Raw genomic sequence first — 14,288 nt, 5'->3', positions numbered from 1 at the left:
CTCTTCCTTCTGCGTGTTTCTTTGCTGGTTTTATAGGGTTTTTCTATTATTTTTATTTTAATAAAATATTTTTGGATATTTCTAACATTTCTTGAATGCGCGTACATTATTTCAATGAAAAAAACTAAATTGGTGATTTTTTTCTAATTTGCAACATTTTTTATTTACAAACATTTTTTGAATTCACGGATTTTTTAAATTCATGAACATTTTTTGAATTTGTGAACATTTGGAATTCATGAACCATTATTTAAATTGAGAGAGGCTTTTAGTTTGTGAACATTTTTTAAAATCAGAATTTTTTAAAGTTTCATGAACAATTTCTGAATTCGTGAATATTTTTAAAATCACCAACAATTTATCTATTTGTGAATTTTTTAAATGAAACTTTTTTTTATTTTCATGAACATTTTTTGAGTTCATGAAAATTTTCTGGAATTCGAAAACATTGTAAAATTCACAACAATGTTTTAATGTTTTTTAATTCACAAACTTTATTTTGGATTAAGAAATATTTTTTAAATTCATGAACATTTTTATATTCATGAACATTTTTTATTATTCCCTATTGTTTTTCTACCTTTGGTTTCACAAAGCATTGGCCAAAAAATAGTATCCCATGAACAACAAGCAAGCGAGCGGCAAGCAGCTAACACTACTTGGGCCAGCCCAACATCTCTCGGCAGAGCGTGGCGCAGGCGTAGCACATAAGAAACCTACTCGTTTTGCTAAAAAAAAAAAAGAAACCTACACGTAGCCCCACGCGCCACACTATCCAGGGGGTAGCACGTGGAATATAAGAGCAACTCCAATGGGGCAATCCATTTCGTTCGCCCGCGTCTGTCTAGGTCGGACGGATAAAAGTGGAGGCCTAATGCGCCGACCCAAACTTAAATCATGTTCGCCTGGCGTCTACGCCGATCCATTTCCGACTCAAAATTGCGTCTGGAATTCGTCGGTGCGGACGCGAAGCGGACGCGCCGCGCGTCTCCTCGTCGTCCACCACGTCCCCATCTGGCGACCGTCCAACTATGACGCTCAACATTATTTATGACGACCGTCCACCTTAGGCTCACGCGTTAGCGACGGCGGTCGTCCTTTTTTAAGCCGGGCGTGCGGCGGGGCCGTCCTCATCCACTGCCACTGCCACTCGCCCCCGTCCCCATCTGGCCACCCGTGCCCTCACGCCGGCGACAACCCTAGCCACCGCCAGCATGGGCTTCTTCTCCGGCATTGGTAGCAGCGGCAAGGGCAAGGCCCCCGCCCGCCATTCCCACTCCCTTCCCGCCCTTCCCGCGCCGCCGCGCGCTCCCCGACAGAGGCGGCGCATCAATGTGTCGGTGCACCAGGCCGAGTGGGACCAGCAGCATCGCGTGCCTCTGTCATACCCCGATGCGACGCTGCCGCATGATTGGCATTTGGATCCGGAGAGGATCCCAGTGCCGGCGGCGCCGCGGACGGCGAGAGCCCATGCGAAGGAGGTGCGATGCCGGCGGGCGTTGCTGACGCCGGAGCAGCGCGCCGAACCACACTACGTCGTCGACTCGTTCAATTGGGCTCGATGGTTCGCCTTCGAGCACGAGGAGGCGAGGCGACGCGGCGTCGACCGCAGCCTGTCGCCGCCCCCGCTCGTCGTCCGCGACGAGGACCAGAAGGCCGAGGCCGCCTATCAGGCGGTCATTAAGGAGAGCGAGGAGGAGGAGGAGGAGCGGTGGAGGGAGGCGGATGAGGCGGCTTTCCAGGCTGCCATGATGGAGGCCATGGCCCTCTCCGCGGCGGGCGACTGTGTCGTGCCGCCCATGACCCCGCCGTCCCCGCCCAAAGCCGACCCGGAGGAGCCAACCCCCCTAGAGCGCTACACCTAGACCGGAGTAGTGCGCAAGTGGGTCAGCGCTCCGCCGATTTGGCTCGGGGCGACGAAGAAGTAGGAGGCGACCTACCTCGACCACTGGCGCCGCGTTCGGCTGGCCGAGCAGCGCCGGGAGGGCGAGCGCTTGCAGATGCTCAAGCGCGAGGCCGAAGAGAAGGCGCCCCAGGCCCAGGCAGCGGCGACGCAACCCGACATCACCACTCTCTGGAACACGGCGTTCCCCTGGGACGGCCCTGCGCCGACGCTGATCGACCTCACCAGCCTCGACGCAGACGCCGCCGTCGACGAGGACGCCTAGGGCAGTGCGTCGTCTAGTTTTTAATTTTTTATATTAATTAATGTAATATGGACTTTCGCCAGCCTTCGTGGCCGGCTTTTATGTTTAATTAAATGCATGTGTTTATTTTTAAAATGCTTTTAAACCTTTTTTTGGCGCACCGACAAAATGGGTCGGATCAGCGTTGGGCGCTCGCGCCGATCCAAACACAGCTCCAGACGTTTGTCTCCGCCAGACCGACCCAAACGGATAAAAAGCGGACAAAAGCGTCGTCCGTTTGTGTCGGCCCGTTGGAGTTGCTCTAAAGACCCCTCTTAAATATGCAGATGCTTGAATTTCAGGTGTAGCGCAGAAGAAAAATAGGCGTCACCTATACTTGGCCTGATGCCTGGGCCGGGCCGGGCCCAGGCCCAGGTTTTCTGCTTTGGGCTTTGTTAGGCCTGGCCCGGCCTGAAATATAGTTCTTTATTGTTTAGGAAAATATTCTGTGAAAACCAAAATTTTCCTGATATTAATATTTAGTTATCCAGAAATATGTTGTTCCCATCCTAAAAAATGTACATATATTGCAAAAAAATTGTGCCAAATATATTTAAAAAATGTTAGTCCCTTGTTAGAAAACAGTTCATAATTGTTCGGAAAATATTCTTACCTTTTTCAAATCTATATACTGAAATAAATGATCAGGCAAAAATGTCACCTGGACATTTCCAAATATACCAATATTTGCTACGTTGTGAATGAAGGCAGACATGCACAAATTGATGACGATAATACAGAACAAGAACGTGAAGAAGAGAAGGGCAGTGTCATGTTGAAGACTGACCTTGACAGAAAAGGATAGAGACGAAAATGTTGTTGGCTATTGGTGGTTGGTGTAATGGTGTTTGAGTGGCAGAGGCAATAACTGTACCGTGTGGACCAGAGCGGGACAGGAATTAACTCAAAAAATACACTCCGGTTTCCGGGTTCTCCGAAAAAAAACACTCCAGGTATTCACTATGAGTATGAATGAAATGGAGCACCAGCGCCGAGTTCATCAAGGTATTTTCCAGTTTGAGGAGGAAATTGCACATACCATCAATTTTTTTTCGAGAAACTAAGGGTGCGTTTGAGTGCAAAGTATTTTTGCAGTTTTTCTAGAATACTGTGGTTTTTTAAAAAACTTTGGTATAAAATACTTTGAGATGTTTGGATGAAACAAATACTCCAATCTAGAATACCCTGGTATCTCTCATACTGTAGTTTTTTTGCTGTATCTAGAAAAAAAGACCCCGACCTCTTTTTTCTAGACTGAGATGAAAGAAACTGGGGGAGCGCTCAGCCTCCTTCGACTCCTCAATATGTTATATATATCCGTTAAACGAAGTTCAATTTATCTTCTGATTATTAGTGTTTCAGTTAGGTGATTAGTCCTTCTATGGCCGCCGCCGGCGGCGGCTGGGCACATGTTACTTTTCTAGCGATCTTGTACCCTTATATCCGGTCGCTGTCTGGCCATTACACATGACTTGAACGAAGCTTGCTTGTGGAGTAGATCAATTCGTACACACAGATGTACATGTTAAAGCTAGCTAGTTGTCGGTTCATACGGCCAGACGTACATGGCATGGATGTTCGCATTGGGTGAATGTTTCTACACACAGATCATCTAATTGATTGTAGCTGAGATTGATGCAATGAGTCAAAACTATGGTAAAATAGCACTTGCCAGCCGCATATGCTGTTTTGCCAAACAAAGAAAAAATACGGTCTTTGGAAACCGAAGTATTCATTTTTCACACTGAAAAACTGAGGTTTTGAATTACTATAGTTTTCTTAAAACCGTGTTGCCAAACTAGGCTTAAACCACCAATTATTGGTGTTGATTTTACACAGAACATCTACTCTATAAGTTTGTTGCACAAAGCACCATGTATTGGTTTAATTCATTGCAATCAGGTTTAATTTAGCATTTAGGTACGTTGCTGTGATTTTCTGACGGACGGATCTCGCTTGTAAGTGCAGGCGTGGCAAAGAAAATTGGCCACATCAGCCAATGGGTCAAACCGAGGACTCGATATCGCTGTTTTAATTGGAACATTCAAATTTTTTAAATCAAAATTACACGTTTTTAGACAATGTTAGCAAAATCTAGCAAATCACACATGTATCCAATAGTTCTATTCTGGGAAAAACACAAGTCATCTGGACCAATGTCTTGCTAGATATTAAAGTTTTAGTTGTTTCATTGAAATTTTGGTTCAAAATCCAATATTTTCACAAAATAAGGAAAATATAGTAAACAATAAACATACCTAACACTGAGCTGGGAATATCCCGACTCTCATTTGAACTAGAAGTTCGAAAGATATTGGCAATTTTAGTTACCCTCGTTCGATTTTTTGATTTAAAATTTAACACTTTTGATAAAATACGAAAAGGTCCAATAAATCTTACATTTACTACAATACTAATGTGGGAAACTTTAATCTCAGTTGGACCAAAAAGGTTTGGGAAATGATCGTTTTGGTTGGTTGGCTATCGTGGTTAGGTTTTTTTTGCCACATGTGCACTTATAAGCGGGGCCCATCCGTTGGAAATCAAATCAACACACCTAAACGTTGGATTAGACCTAACTGCAACCAACTACACCAATATGTAATATTCCGTGCAACGCACCCATAAAATAGACATTTTATGCAAAATCAACACCAATACTTAATGGTTTGTGCAATTACCTCCCGGTTCGAGCCTCACTCCTATCTACTAATGTTAGAGCTGGTCCTTGTTCCTCCTTTCGACCAATACATCTATATCTATATCTATACTTATATCTATTTCTAATTTAATATCTCTATATATCTCTACCTTTTATATATATACTTAAAAAAAAGCAGTTCTTCATCAACCAGTTCTCCACCTCCTACCATGCCCTTCCACCGATTTATTTCGTCCAACCAGCTTTTTTATCCCGCCACACCCTTTGTCCATACTTTCTTTGTATGTTAAAATCAATCACCTTAATTTACTTACCTTTTAAACCAATTTCATCTTAATTTACTTACCAAACTTCTGATTAAACTATAAGATAAACCACGGACATGGTTTTATGAATATTATTTACATAATTGAATTAAGACGAACAGGAAAATTACAAGCTAATGTACTATTAGATATTTATATCACGTTGCAAGGCACGAGCATTGTCCTAGTATAGTGGAGTATATCATCGCCAATATAGAAAGCCAGAAAGGGGCAGATCCAACTAATCTCGCCTATCAAACCATGTGCAACCAACGACCTAAATTTGGCGAGTGCTCAACATGTTTAGCAGCAATCAATATAATGCCAAATGTTTAATGATAGAACTAATAACCATATAATGGACAAGCAATTATCCTTTTTCTAAAAAAACATCATACTTAATATCATCATGCAATTAAAATCTTTTTTTAACTATCAATTAATACCCAACCCTTTTTATATAAGAAAAGTGAAAACGGTCACAATTGCTGGTTAAGTCACTCTTCTCCACCATTCTCGATCTATTTTATGTACTTCCTCCGGTCCTTTTTACTCTGCATATTAGGTTTGTCTGAAGTTAATCTCATCCAACTTTGACCAAGTTTATACGAAAAATTATTAACATTTACATAACAACACATTTATTATTAGATCCATCTCGAAATATATTTTCATATTATATTCATTAGATGTTATAGGTGTTAATATTTTCTAATATAAATTCGGTCAAACTTAGCAAACTTTGACTTCAGACAAAGCTAATGTGCGGAGTAAAAAGGACCCGAGAGAGTATTCACAGAGTGTCTTGTAAACACCAATTCCGAAATAAGAATTTTCTAAACTTCAGGATGAGAACTTCTTTTTTTTAGGAACTTCTTAATTCTTTTTTGAGCATCAGTATAGATACAAACGCTCATATACACGCGCATACACTCACCCCTATGAACACACACGCACACCCTATCCCTATGAGCACCTCCGAGCGACTGAGCCAACTTCTTAATTCTTGATTAATACAGCGCACAGAAATCTGTCCCGCGTGGGCAGAAGAGGGAAAAGAACCCCTCATAACTCCTCGGTCGGCTCGGTGGGCCGCACGAGCACCGACGAGAGTCAACAACAACTAAGCCGATCGAGGCTGAGCTTCCCTGCTCCTCTTGCCTTCTCCGTTCCGCCCCTCTTCCTCGTCGATCGCCACCAGCTCGAGGCCCAGCCCTCCGTCCCGGGGATCGATCTCCGCACACGGTAAGCGTCCAGCGAGGCTCAGATGCTTTCCTAATTTCGATCCAGCGCATCTGGTATCTCCTCTGTTCCCACACTCATGGGCTGCTCTGTTCTGCATCTGGAACTCTGTCTCTGCTTGGATTGGATTGGATTTCCCGTTTTACTTGTTGGCGCTGGCAAATTTCATGAGCCCAGCTCCTTAATTTTTCCGTTTGAGTGGCCTTCGCTTTCCACCTCTGGGGCGCAGGCCTTTAATGATTCTTTCCTTTCTTATACCTGACGCTTTTAGATTTGGAAGCCTTTCTGGCCGTGGGGATCTTCGGCCTCGTGTGGTTCCATATTCGTTTGATCGGTTTGGTTTTGGACAAGTTCTGCGTTTTTGGTTTTCAGAACTCTTATCTTTCTGGTGTTGGTCCAGGTAGGTACTCGTAGGGCTTCGTGGCGGCGCCCATGGAGACGAGGAAGGAAATCCTGGAGCTTCGCGAGCGTCTGGACAAGACCCTGGCGTGCTCTGATCTCGCCGACGAGGGCTCTTTGAGATCTCTGGTCAAGAACCAGATTTTGGAGTCCTCTCTGCCTGGCTCTGACCAAGGTTTGGGTCTGATTACTTTTTCTCTGGTCCATCTTTGGTTAGCTAGTTCATTTGTACTCCACCACTAGTAGTTGTAATTACTTTTCTCTCTACCTCCTATTATGCCATTAGAAACGTGTGAGTTTTTCCATTGCTAAATATTCCCTGGTAACATTAATGTGCCATATGTGTAATTAAATTGCTGGTTGAATTTAAAGATTAAATGCAAGATTCAATAGTACTACCTCCGTCCTGGTTTATCGACCCCCTTGGTATTTTGTGTAAAATTTTGACCATATAATTAACTAACAAAATGTTAATGCATGTCACCAAAAATTATATCGTTGGATTCGTATTTGACATAGTTGCCAACAATATTATTTTTGCTGTGTATAACTTATATTTTATTAGTTATAAAATCATGGTCACAATATGCCTCTAAATACAAAGGGAATAACATCGGCACCTCTTATTTTTGTATTACTAAATTAAACTGCTTTGTGATTTGTATCTTCCCATCCGAATTTGCTTCTCATTGTAGATTCATTTCTATACCAGCCTACATGTGTGTGTTTTTTCTTTTTGGGTTATGCCTTCTTTAGGCAACATCGATTTGATTGCTGAAGCACGAGCCAAAGAAGTCTCGAATTTTCTTGAAATGCTAGACACTTCAGGAAATGAACGGCCTTCAGATATTCGTGGGCCACAACAGAAGGAGTGGAAGGTATACAAATTAACTAAAGTTAATATGCTTGTACAAAAGTATCGTGAACATTATGTGATTAGAATGTGCAATAATGAATTTATGTTTTACTGTTTTGCATCATAGCGTAATCAGTTCACTGATTTCTTTCTTATTCTATGTTTCAAGAGTGCAATAGTTTACCATTTTTTTTTGTGAACATGAAGAATGCCACAAGGCCCAAGATACAAGGGTGGTGACAACCAAAACCCAAAACAGAAACAAAAGAAAAACAAAACATGAACGCTTATTGTAGGCTACCAAAAAGGAGAGGGATAAAGCGGACATGGAGTTTTGGTTCCCAGGTGGATGAATATTAAATTAAGAAAGAAAATAGCAATGAAATCTAAAAAGCTATGAACTTTTTTTATGACAAACATTGATGCATTTTTCACCTGTGTGCAATGTTTCGTGAAGAAAAAACATTTGTAATGCCCTGGAAAAAAATGATGCTACAAAAAGACTATTTGTGAAAACATTTTGGAACACCTTTTCTTTGCCCAGACCTCGACGAATGTTATTTCACCACGGAAGTTTACATGTACGGAGAGAACTAAGCAACATTTGTTTGTTTTAAAATAAAAATTAGATTTTTTAAATATTTTTTGCTATTTTCTTGAGTTATGCTATTTATAGCAGGACCATTTGAGCTCGGGAGCAGAATGATGCTTTCAGGGATAAGCAGCACCCTTGTCAAAATACATACCACCAAGAGTGAAATGTTTTACCTTTGTTTGTAGTTTAGTATTGTGCTCCAAAGTTGGCTGTTCTTTTATCTTATTCCCTCGTTTAGAGAGTGGTTAATTGTTTTCTTTGGTTTTCGTGCAAGTTCTATGAATTGCTTGAATGTTCGGTAATTCTGTTTTGTAGGTGAAGCAGGATACAGACCAATTACGGGTCATGTACCGCGAAGGTCCAGATGGGACCCCATTTCATACTCTTCTTGCTGAAGGCTTTGCTGATGGTCCTATCGATGTTTGTAAGGAACTATAACCCCGCATTAATGAGTAAAACACAATAACTTCAGATAGCCACTTAAGATTGCTGTTTTATTCATAGGTACATGTGTGTCATGGGAATCAGGTCTATACAGAAAATGGTGAGTGTAATTGTTTTGTAGAAAAATGAGATCAGTACATTGCTTTCTTTATTGAAGATAATAATTGTCCATCTTTACATTTAACTTCGCATTCTTGGGAACTACACATGATGTTCTCAAAATTTTGTTTGACTTGTGTACCACTAAAATTCTTTATATTGAACAAATAGATTGTGGTTCTTAACTCAGCTTCTTAACTACTTTTGCGTGCTCTTCATTGTAGGCAAACTATTTATGCTATTAGAATCCTCCTCCTTGATTCCCCAAGTCACATTGGTGCCTAATTCACAAGTCTGCCACCCGTGCCGATTTTACTTCCAGTAGCCACATAGCATGCAAATACCCACTTTACTGATGCTGTACAGGTGCATCTAAACACCATGCAGTGATTTGACAAGACATCATAAAATTGTTTTTCACCCAGTATATAATGATTGGATTACACCATTTTCAAGAGAATAAATATTGGATTAGCCCACTACATACAGATAAAGTTTTAAAAGAGTGTTGATTCATACGTGATGCTCCATGTTTTACAAAGTAAACATGTTGCCCGTGGTGTACTTGAACATTGAAGTCAACCTCGGCCATAGAAAACAACAACTTAGTCAAATGAATTCCCTCATGAACTTATGAGATTGTTTTTCTCTAGGTTTCCGCAGTACAATCTGCCAACATTTAAAATCGCTCAGTCAGGTTGCTTGAAAAAGATTCGGATTGGTGAAGAAATTTCTTTGATCAGGTTGGTTGAAGACTAAATTTCTCTAAAGAGTCCTTTCTTACATTTTTATTTGACCTCCCTTTTATAGCTGTTGTAGCTAATTTTTTTATTCGCTATTTGGAAGAAAGGGTGAAGGTCCCCTGGCCAGTTTCAGAGAGAGAAGCTCTTCTACACTACTTTCAGTTTGAGTATCTTAAAGAAGACCTTGTCATTGTGATCATGAAAACTGTGCGTAGGTTGATTTTTATTTTTAAGAACCTCTTCCTACAGCCTTGATAGCCCGTGTCCTCGTTTGTTTATTTACTGCTTATTGACTTGTTTTGCAGATATCCAATTTGGATAATCTCAGTATGCAGACACATGGATTTACTATAGATGGAATCCCTGAAGCTGGTGACACGATTCGGATGGATGTAGTTGGAGGCTTTGTCTTACAGAGGATTACCAAGGAAAGAAGTTTTTTCAGGTGAAGTCTTATTTTGCATTTCGACAACTGATAACTCGTAACTGAGATATAGCACCATATGTCATCTGAGACCACTCCCTAGGCCTTTGAAATTGTGCACACTATCTTTTCACAAAACCAATCAATATGGCGACCCTTTCAGACGAGTATTGTTGTGGATGATTTTTTCACAGAAAGCAGGGGAATTCGTTGAAGTAAAAAAACTTTTTTTTGGCCTGTACCCTGTACCCTGTAGGCCTGTACCCTGTACCCTGTAGGCCTTTTTGTAGCCTGCTTGTTTTTGGTTTGGTACTTGCGGGTTCACTCTAATACAAAAAAATCACTAATTTTTATGTGTGCTTGAAAAATAAATAAATACAAACTCATCAACAGTCTGCAAGATGGGCATGAGGTAACAATCGAGCCTATCCTCTTACATATTGCCATGGCCTAACTAGGATATGAACATTTACCAAGCCTGCTGCCAACTCCTATCACCCATGGGCATGAGATAACAACCATGGACATATTGTTATATATTGCAATCCCCACTTTACTGAGCCTACCACCGACTCTCGCTCGTACCATCACACACCAGGGCTAGACTGGACATAAGGATTAAGCTCCTACACCCTTTAGGGCTCATTCGGTTGCAGGATTTCCAAATCAAAGGAATAGGAAAAGTATAGGATTGGGATGCCCTCTCTCCACTTCAATCCTTGGGGATTTTCCATGAGATTTCATCTAATGCTAAGAATCCTTAGAAATTAGGCCAACATGCACACAATCATATGGAATTAGTATGCATACATAGGTAAAAAAACCTGAGGATTAAAATCCTATGGAAATCCTCCAAAAATCCTGCAAACCGAATAGGTCTGTTACTACTACTCTTTTATTCTAAACACATACTTTTTATACCAGTATTTATCAAATTTACTTCATGTACCTGTCCTTCACTTTTAACCTAATCACTCATTCAGGGCAGTAGCTAATATGGACATTAAGCTAGACTTTGTTCCCCCATGGCTGATCAACTTTATGTCCAGACAGCTAATCGGCAGTGGGCATAAGCTATACCAGAAGGTTAGTAGCTAAACCTAGTCTACATCAGTACATATGATATTAGTGATGAGGCCAAAAGTTGGCATATTTCAAGTCACAACATGGATTTCTTTTAGAAATATCATGTGATACTTTATGTTGAATAACGATGTCTGGGAGAGAAATATGCTCTGTTAATTAATTGTGTATGGGCTTATCTGCAGGCTGTTAGTACTGTGGCCGCTTGTGATGAAGACTACAAGCAAGCTTTACGAGCACCGCTCTATGCAAGAATACGCGAGTACCAGCATTCTGCTGACAAGGCAAAGGTGACTTCAGTTGAGGAAAGCGCTAATGAAGTGCTCCCTGAGAATCCCACTGTACATAATCCTCTGGCAGTCACTACTAATCTCACACCATGCAGTGAGATTATCGAAGAAGAGAGTGAACAGAACACATCTTTTAAGCTGGATAATCTTGCAACCGGCTTTTCTAACCAACCAGCCGGGCAAGTGCAGCAAGTTGAAAATAAGTCTTTCACTAGTCCTGATAGAACAGTCAAGCAAGCACAGCAAGTCGAAAATAAACCGATGATTAGTCCTGAGGTGCAGAAGGCTTTGGGCATACTGGACACTGCCATTGCAGTTCTTCAAGGCAACAGATCTGCAAACATCAGTGCTCTCAGAAAGCTCCTCAGTTATGATGCAACGTCGGAAGAAGGAAGTGCCATCAGTACAAGAAATTCACATACCCTCGACGTTCTCGATACAGACAATCTCCCAAATGGATATCCTCTTGCCACATCACCTCATGATTCAAGGTCCACATTAAGAGATATGAACTTACTGTTTGTCAAATTTGTGTTTCAGTTGATGGTCAAGAAGGCATTACCTTACATTATAATTTAACTTGTGTCTTCCTTTATGTAGAGAGATCCGGCAAACTTATTTAATGCCCGACAAGGAGGTGCGCGACAGGGAGGAAGGTGCTAGCGAAAGTGATTCTCCTAAAAACATGACCGCTTCTACCATAACGACGACAAAATCCATGACATTGAGGAGCACAATAAAGGTGCATGAAGAAGAGACCCTGAATAGCGATGGCCTCTATCAGAACGGTTTCCACAGTGGAAAAGAGCCCAAGAGACCAAAGAAGACCAAAAGGTGGCTTTGCTGCTTAACGCCTAGCACCGTAGGATGACGAGAACCCATCGTAGGGGCTCTCATGGTTAACGCTTGATTTTTTTGGTTGTACATCAGAAAATAGACGAGCTACACAAGATGGAACATGGGGATCAAATGACAATTCCGGAGGCAGCTTGTGAGATAGTTACAAAGATTAGATCATGTCTTTGGTAAATGTATAGAAGTTATGTTGTTGTAACACCATGTAAAACATTATTAGAGCATCTCCAACAAATAATGTAAAACTTGGTGCTCAAAAAAAGTTTTTAGGGCATGAGAGAGAAGGTTTTGGGCACCACAGCAGTTGTCACTTTAACAGATGATTTGCTCAAAAGATTGGCTTCTTCTCTTTTACTCCACAACTGCATCATATTGAAACAAAATATGATATGATAATTATAACTTTGCGAGATCACAACATACATAATCAAACACATATCAAATTCAAGTTCAAATCCACTAGTACCTTGTGCATCACAACCACAAACAAAAGTGCATATATGAATAAATATCACTCTCAAATAGCATTGCCTCTTGCTTCCTCTTCATCATTTGCTTCCACTCCATGGCTTACTTCCTCTTCATTGCCATCAGTGCCACCATTGTTTTCATTGCCATCCATTGCACCACCCATGGCTCCCATGGCACCACCCATGCTTCTCATGTCGCTAGATAGCCATGGCACCGTGTATGCCTCCCATACCACCTATGACGCCACCCAGTCCTCCCATGCCACCTCCAGTGCCACCCATAAATCCTCCCATGTCAAACCCTTCCATCATGAAGCCTCCCATAGACCTTGCCACCAACACTTGATCGCGACACTCTCAAAGTATGTTTTTGCCTTCTCATCAAGACCACTTATGTCCATCGTCATGAGCTTTTGCCCTTGTTCAATGCCCTTGATTCATTCTTCCATGGCCACCTTCCTCTCCTCAACCTCTGCCTTCTCCTCGGTTATCGCCCCCTCTCCTTGGTCGTCATTCTCCTTTCCTCGGCCTCCCTCCTCTCCACTGTTTCTTTAGCTTTTGTGTTCTTCCTTTCTTCGGCCATCTCTTTTCTTATAGTCATGATGGTGTCGAACGATTCTTCCACATCATTGTCTCCTCCCTTCTTCAACTTGTCTTCTCCATTCTTTCTTCCATCGGGCCTTTTTCTAGGAGTAACCGAGTGGGGAGTGGAGCACCTTCTTCCATCCTCGCCACTTGATGCATCATCATCAACAGCAACAACTTGTGTTGCATCTCCAACGGAGCTCTTGGAGTTCTTGCTAGGAGTTTCATATGACTTGCGGTTCTTCAGCTTCTCATTTTCAAGCTTCATATAGTAATGATGCAAAGTGAATGATTTGTCTTTCTTCTTTGAGTCTTGTCTTCCTCATCCCTTGTACACTTCTTGAGCAATGTTGGTCTACATACCAAAATTGAGAAAATAAGTTAGCCACCAATACATACAAGAGATGGAGAAAGTAGCTGGTGAATTTGGACAAAAAATTACCTTCTCGTGGTCATTTGTACCACTTGGGTTCATACATTGAAGTTCTATCAAGCAAGCCGGCCACTTTTGACACTCCGACAATATAGTTGTCCATTGATGATCGGAGTGAAGCATGCGAAAGATTGATGCCACTAGTGTTGCGTGCATCGATGTACTCATAGATACGCTTCCATTAAATGGTTATTGATTGTTCAACACCGATGACAAGATTAAGACTATTTTTTCCATGCTACACATAGCAACTTGTCTTTGGTAGTAGTGTAGTTTGCCCTTCTTCCCTTTGGATTTGTATCAAGAAAATCCTCCTCTTCCATGTCAAGAAGGGGCTCGTCTTGTGCTTCATATTCTTGAGACGGGATTTCTTGGGGGACAAAATCTTTAGATGCAACATTTGCTAATTGCAAAAAAGTTTGATCATCCGTGCTACATGCACCAAATTTGAAGAACACATGTGCACATCACATCTCAATTGCATACAAAAAGTGGAATGGCATGACAAAAGTTGAAAACCGGAGAAAGCATAAAAAAACCTTTAGGTCATTTAGTCGAACATGTTGGGGACGCCGACGGTTGAGACCACGAGTGACGTCGACTCCTCCACGTGTGGC

General features: G+C 41.7%; 1 protein-coding gene across 5 annotated transcripts; it reads left to right on the top strand.

Moving 5' to 3' along the window:
- The first annotated feature begins 6,221 nt into the window (after window positions 1–6,221).
- Window positions 6,222–12,501, top strand: LOC119286978. 5 transcript variants are annotated; one of them, XM_037566452.1, is made up of 11 exons: window positions 6,222–6,398; window positions 6,796–6,969; window positions 7,551–7,672; window positions 8,561–8,669; window positions 8,750–8,789; window positions 9,442–9,531; window positions 9,639–9,738; window positions 9,837–9,976; window positions 10,939–11,041; window positions 11,224–11,786; window positions 11,929–12,501. In XM_037566452.1, the coding sequence occupies exons 2-11, from the start codon at window positions 6,828–6,830 to the stop codon at window positions 12,197–12,199; spliced, it is 1,680 nt and encodes a 559-aa protein (XP_037422349.1). In that variant the 5' UTR covers window positions 6,222–6,398; window positions 6,796–6,827; the 3' UTR covers window positions 12,200–12,501. The 5 variants fall into 5 exon arrangements, with proteins under 5 accessions (XP_037422349.1, XP_037422348.1, XP_037422347.1 ...); XM_037566451.1 differs by having other exon boundaries at window positions 6,225–6,398; window positions 6,800–6,969; window positions 11,224–11,819; XM_037566450.1 differs by having other exon boundaries at window positions 6,225–6,398; window positions 11,224–11,819.
- The last annotated feature ends 1,787 nt before the right edge of the window (window positions 12,502–14,288 follow it).

This window comes from Triticum dicoccoides, chromosome 4A (assembly GCF_002162155.2).
Source record: "Triticum dicoccoides isolate Atlit2015 ecotype Zavitan chromosome 4A, WEW_v2.0, whole genome shotgun sequence".
Taxonomy (NCBI): Eukaryota; Viridiplantae; Streptophyta; class Magnoliopsida; order Poales; family Poaceae; genus Triticum; species Triticum dicoccoides.
Note: the sequence above shows the minus strand (reverse complement) of the source record. Positions and strands in the feature narration are given on the sequence as shown.

Bases quoted from the DNA above. Each gene is read 5' to 3' on its own strand.
- LOC119286978 (XM_037566451.1), top strand. From the start codon at position 6,828: ATGGAGACGAGGAAGGAAATCCTGGAGCTTCGCGAGCGTCTGGACAAG. The intron at 7,673-8,560 runs GTATACAAATTA...TCTGTTTTGTAG, and splicing joins CACAACAGAAGGAGTGGAAG to GTGAAGCAGGATACAGACCA. The intron at 11,042-11,223 runs GTTAGTAGCTAA...GCTTATCTGCAG, and splicing joins GGCATAAGCTATACCAGAAG to GCTGTTAGTACTGTGGCCGC.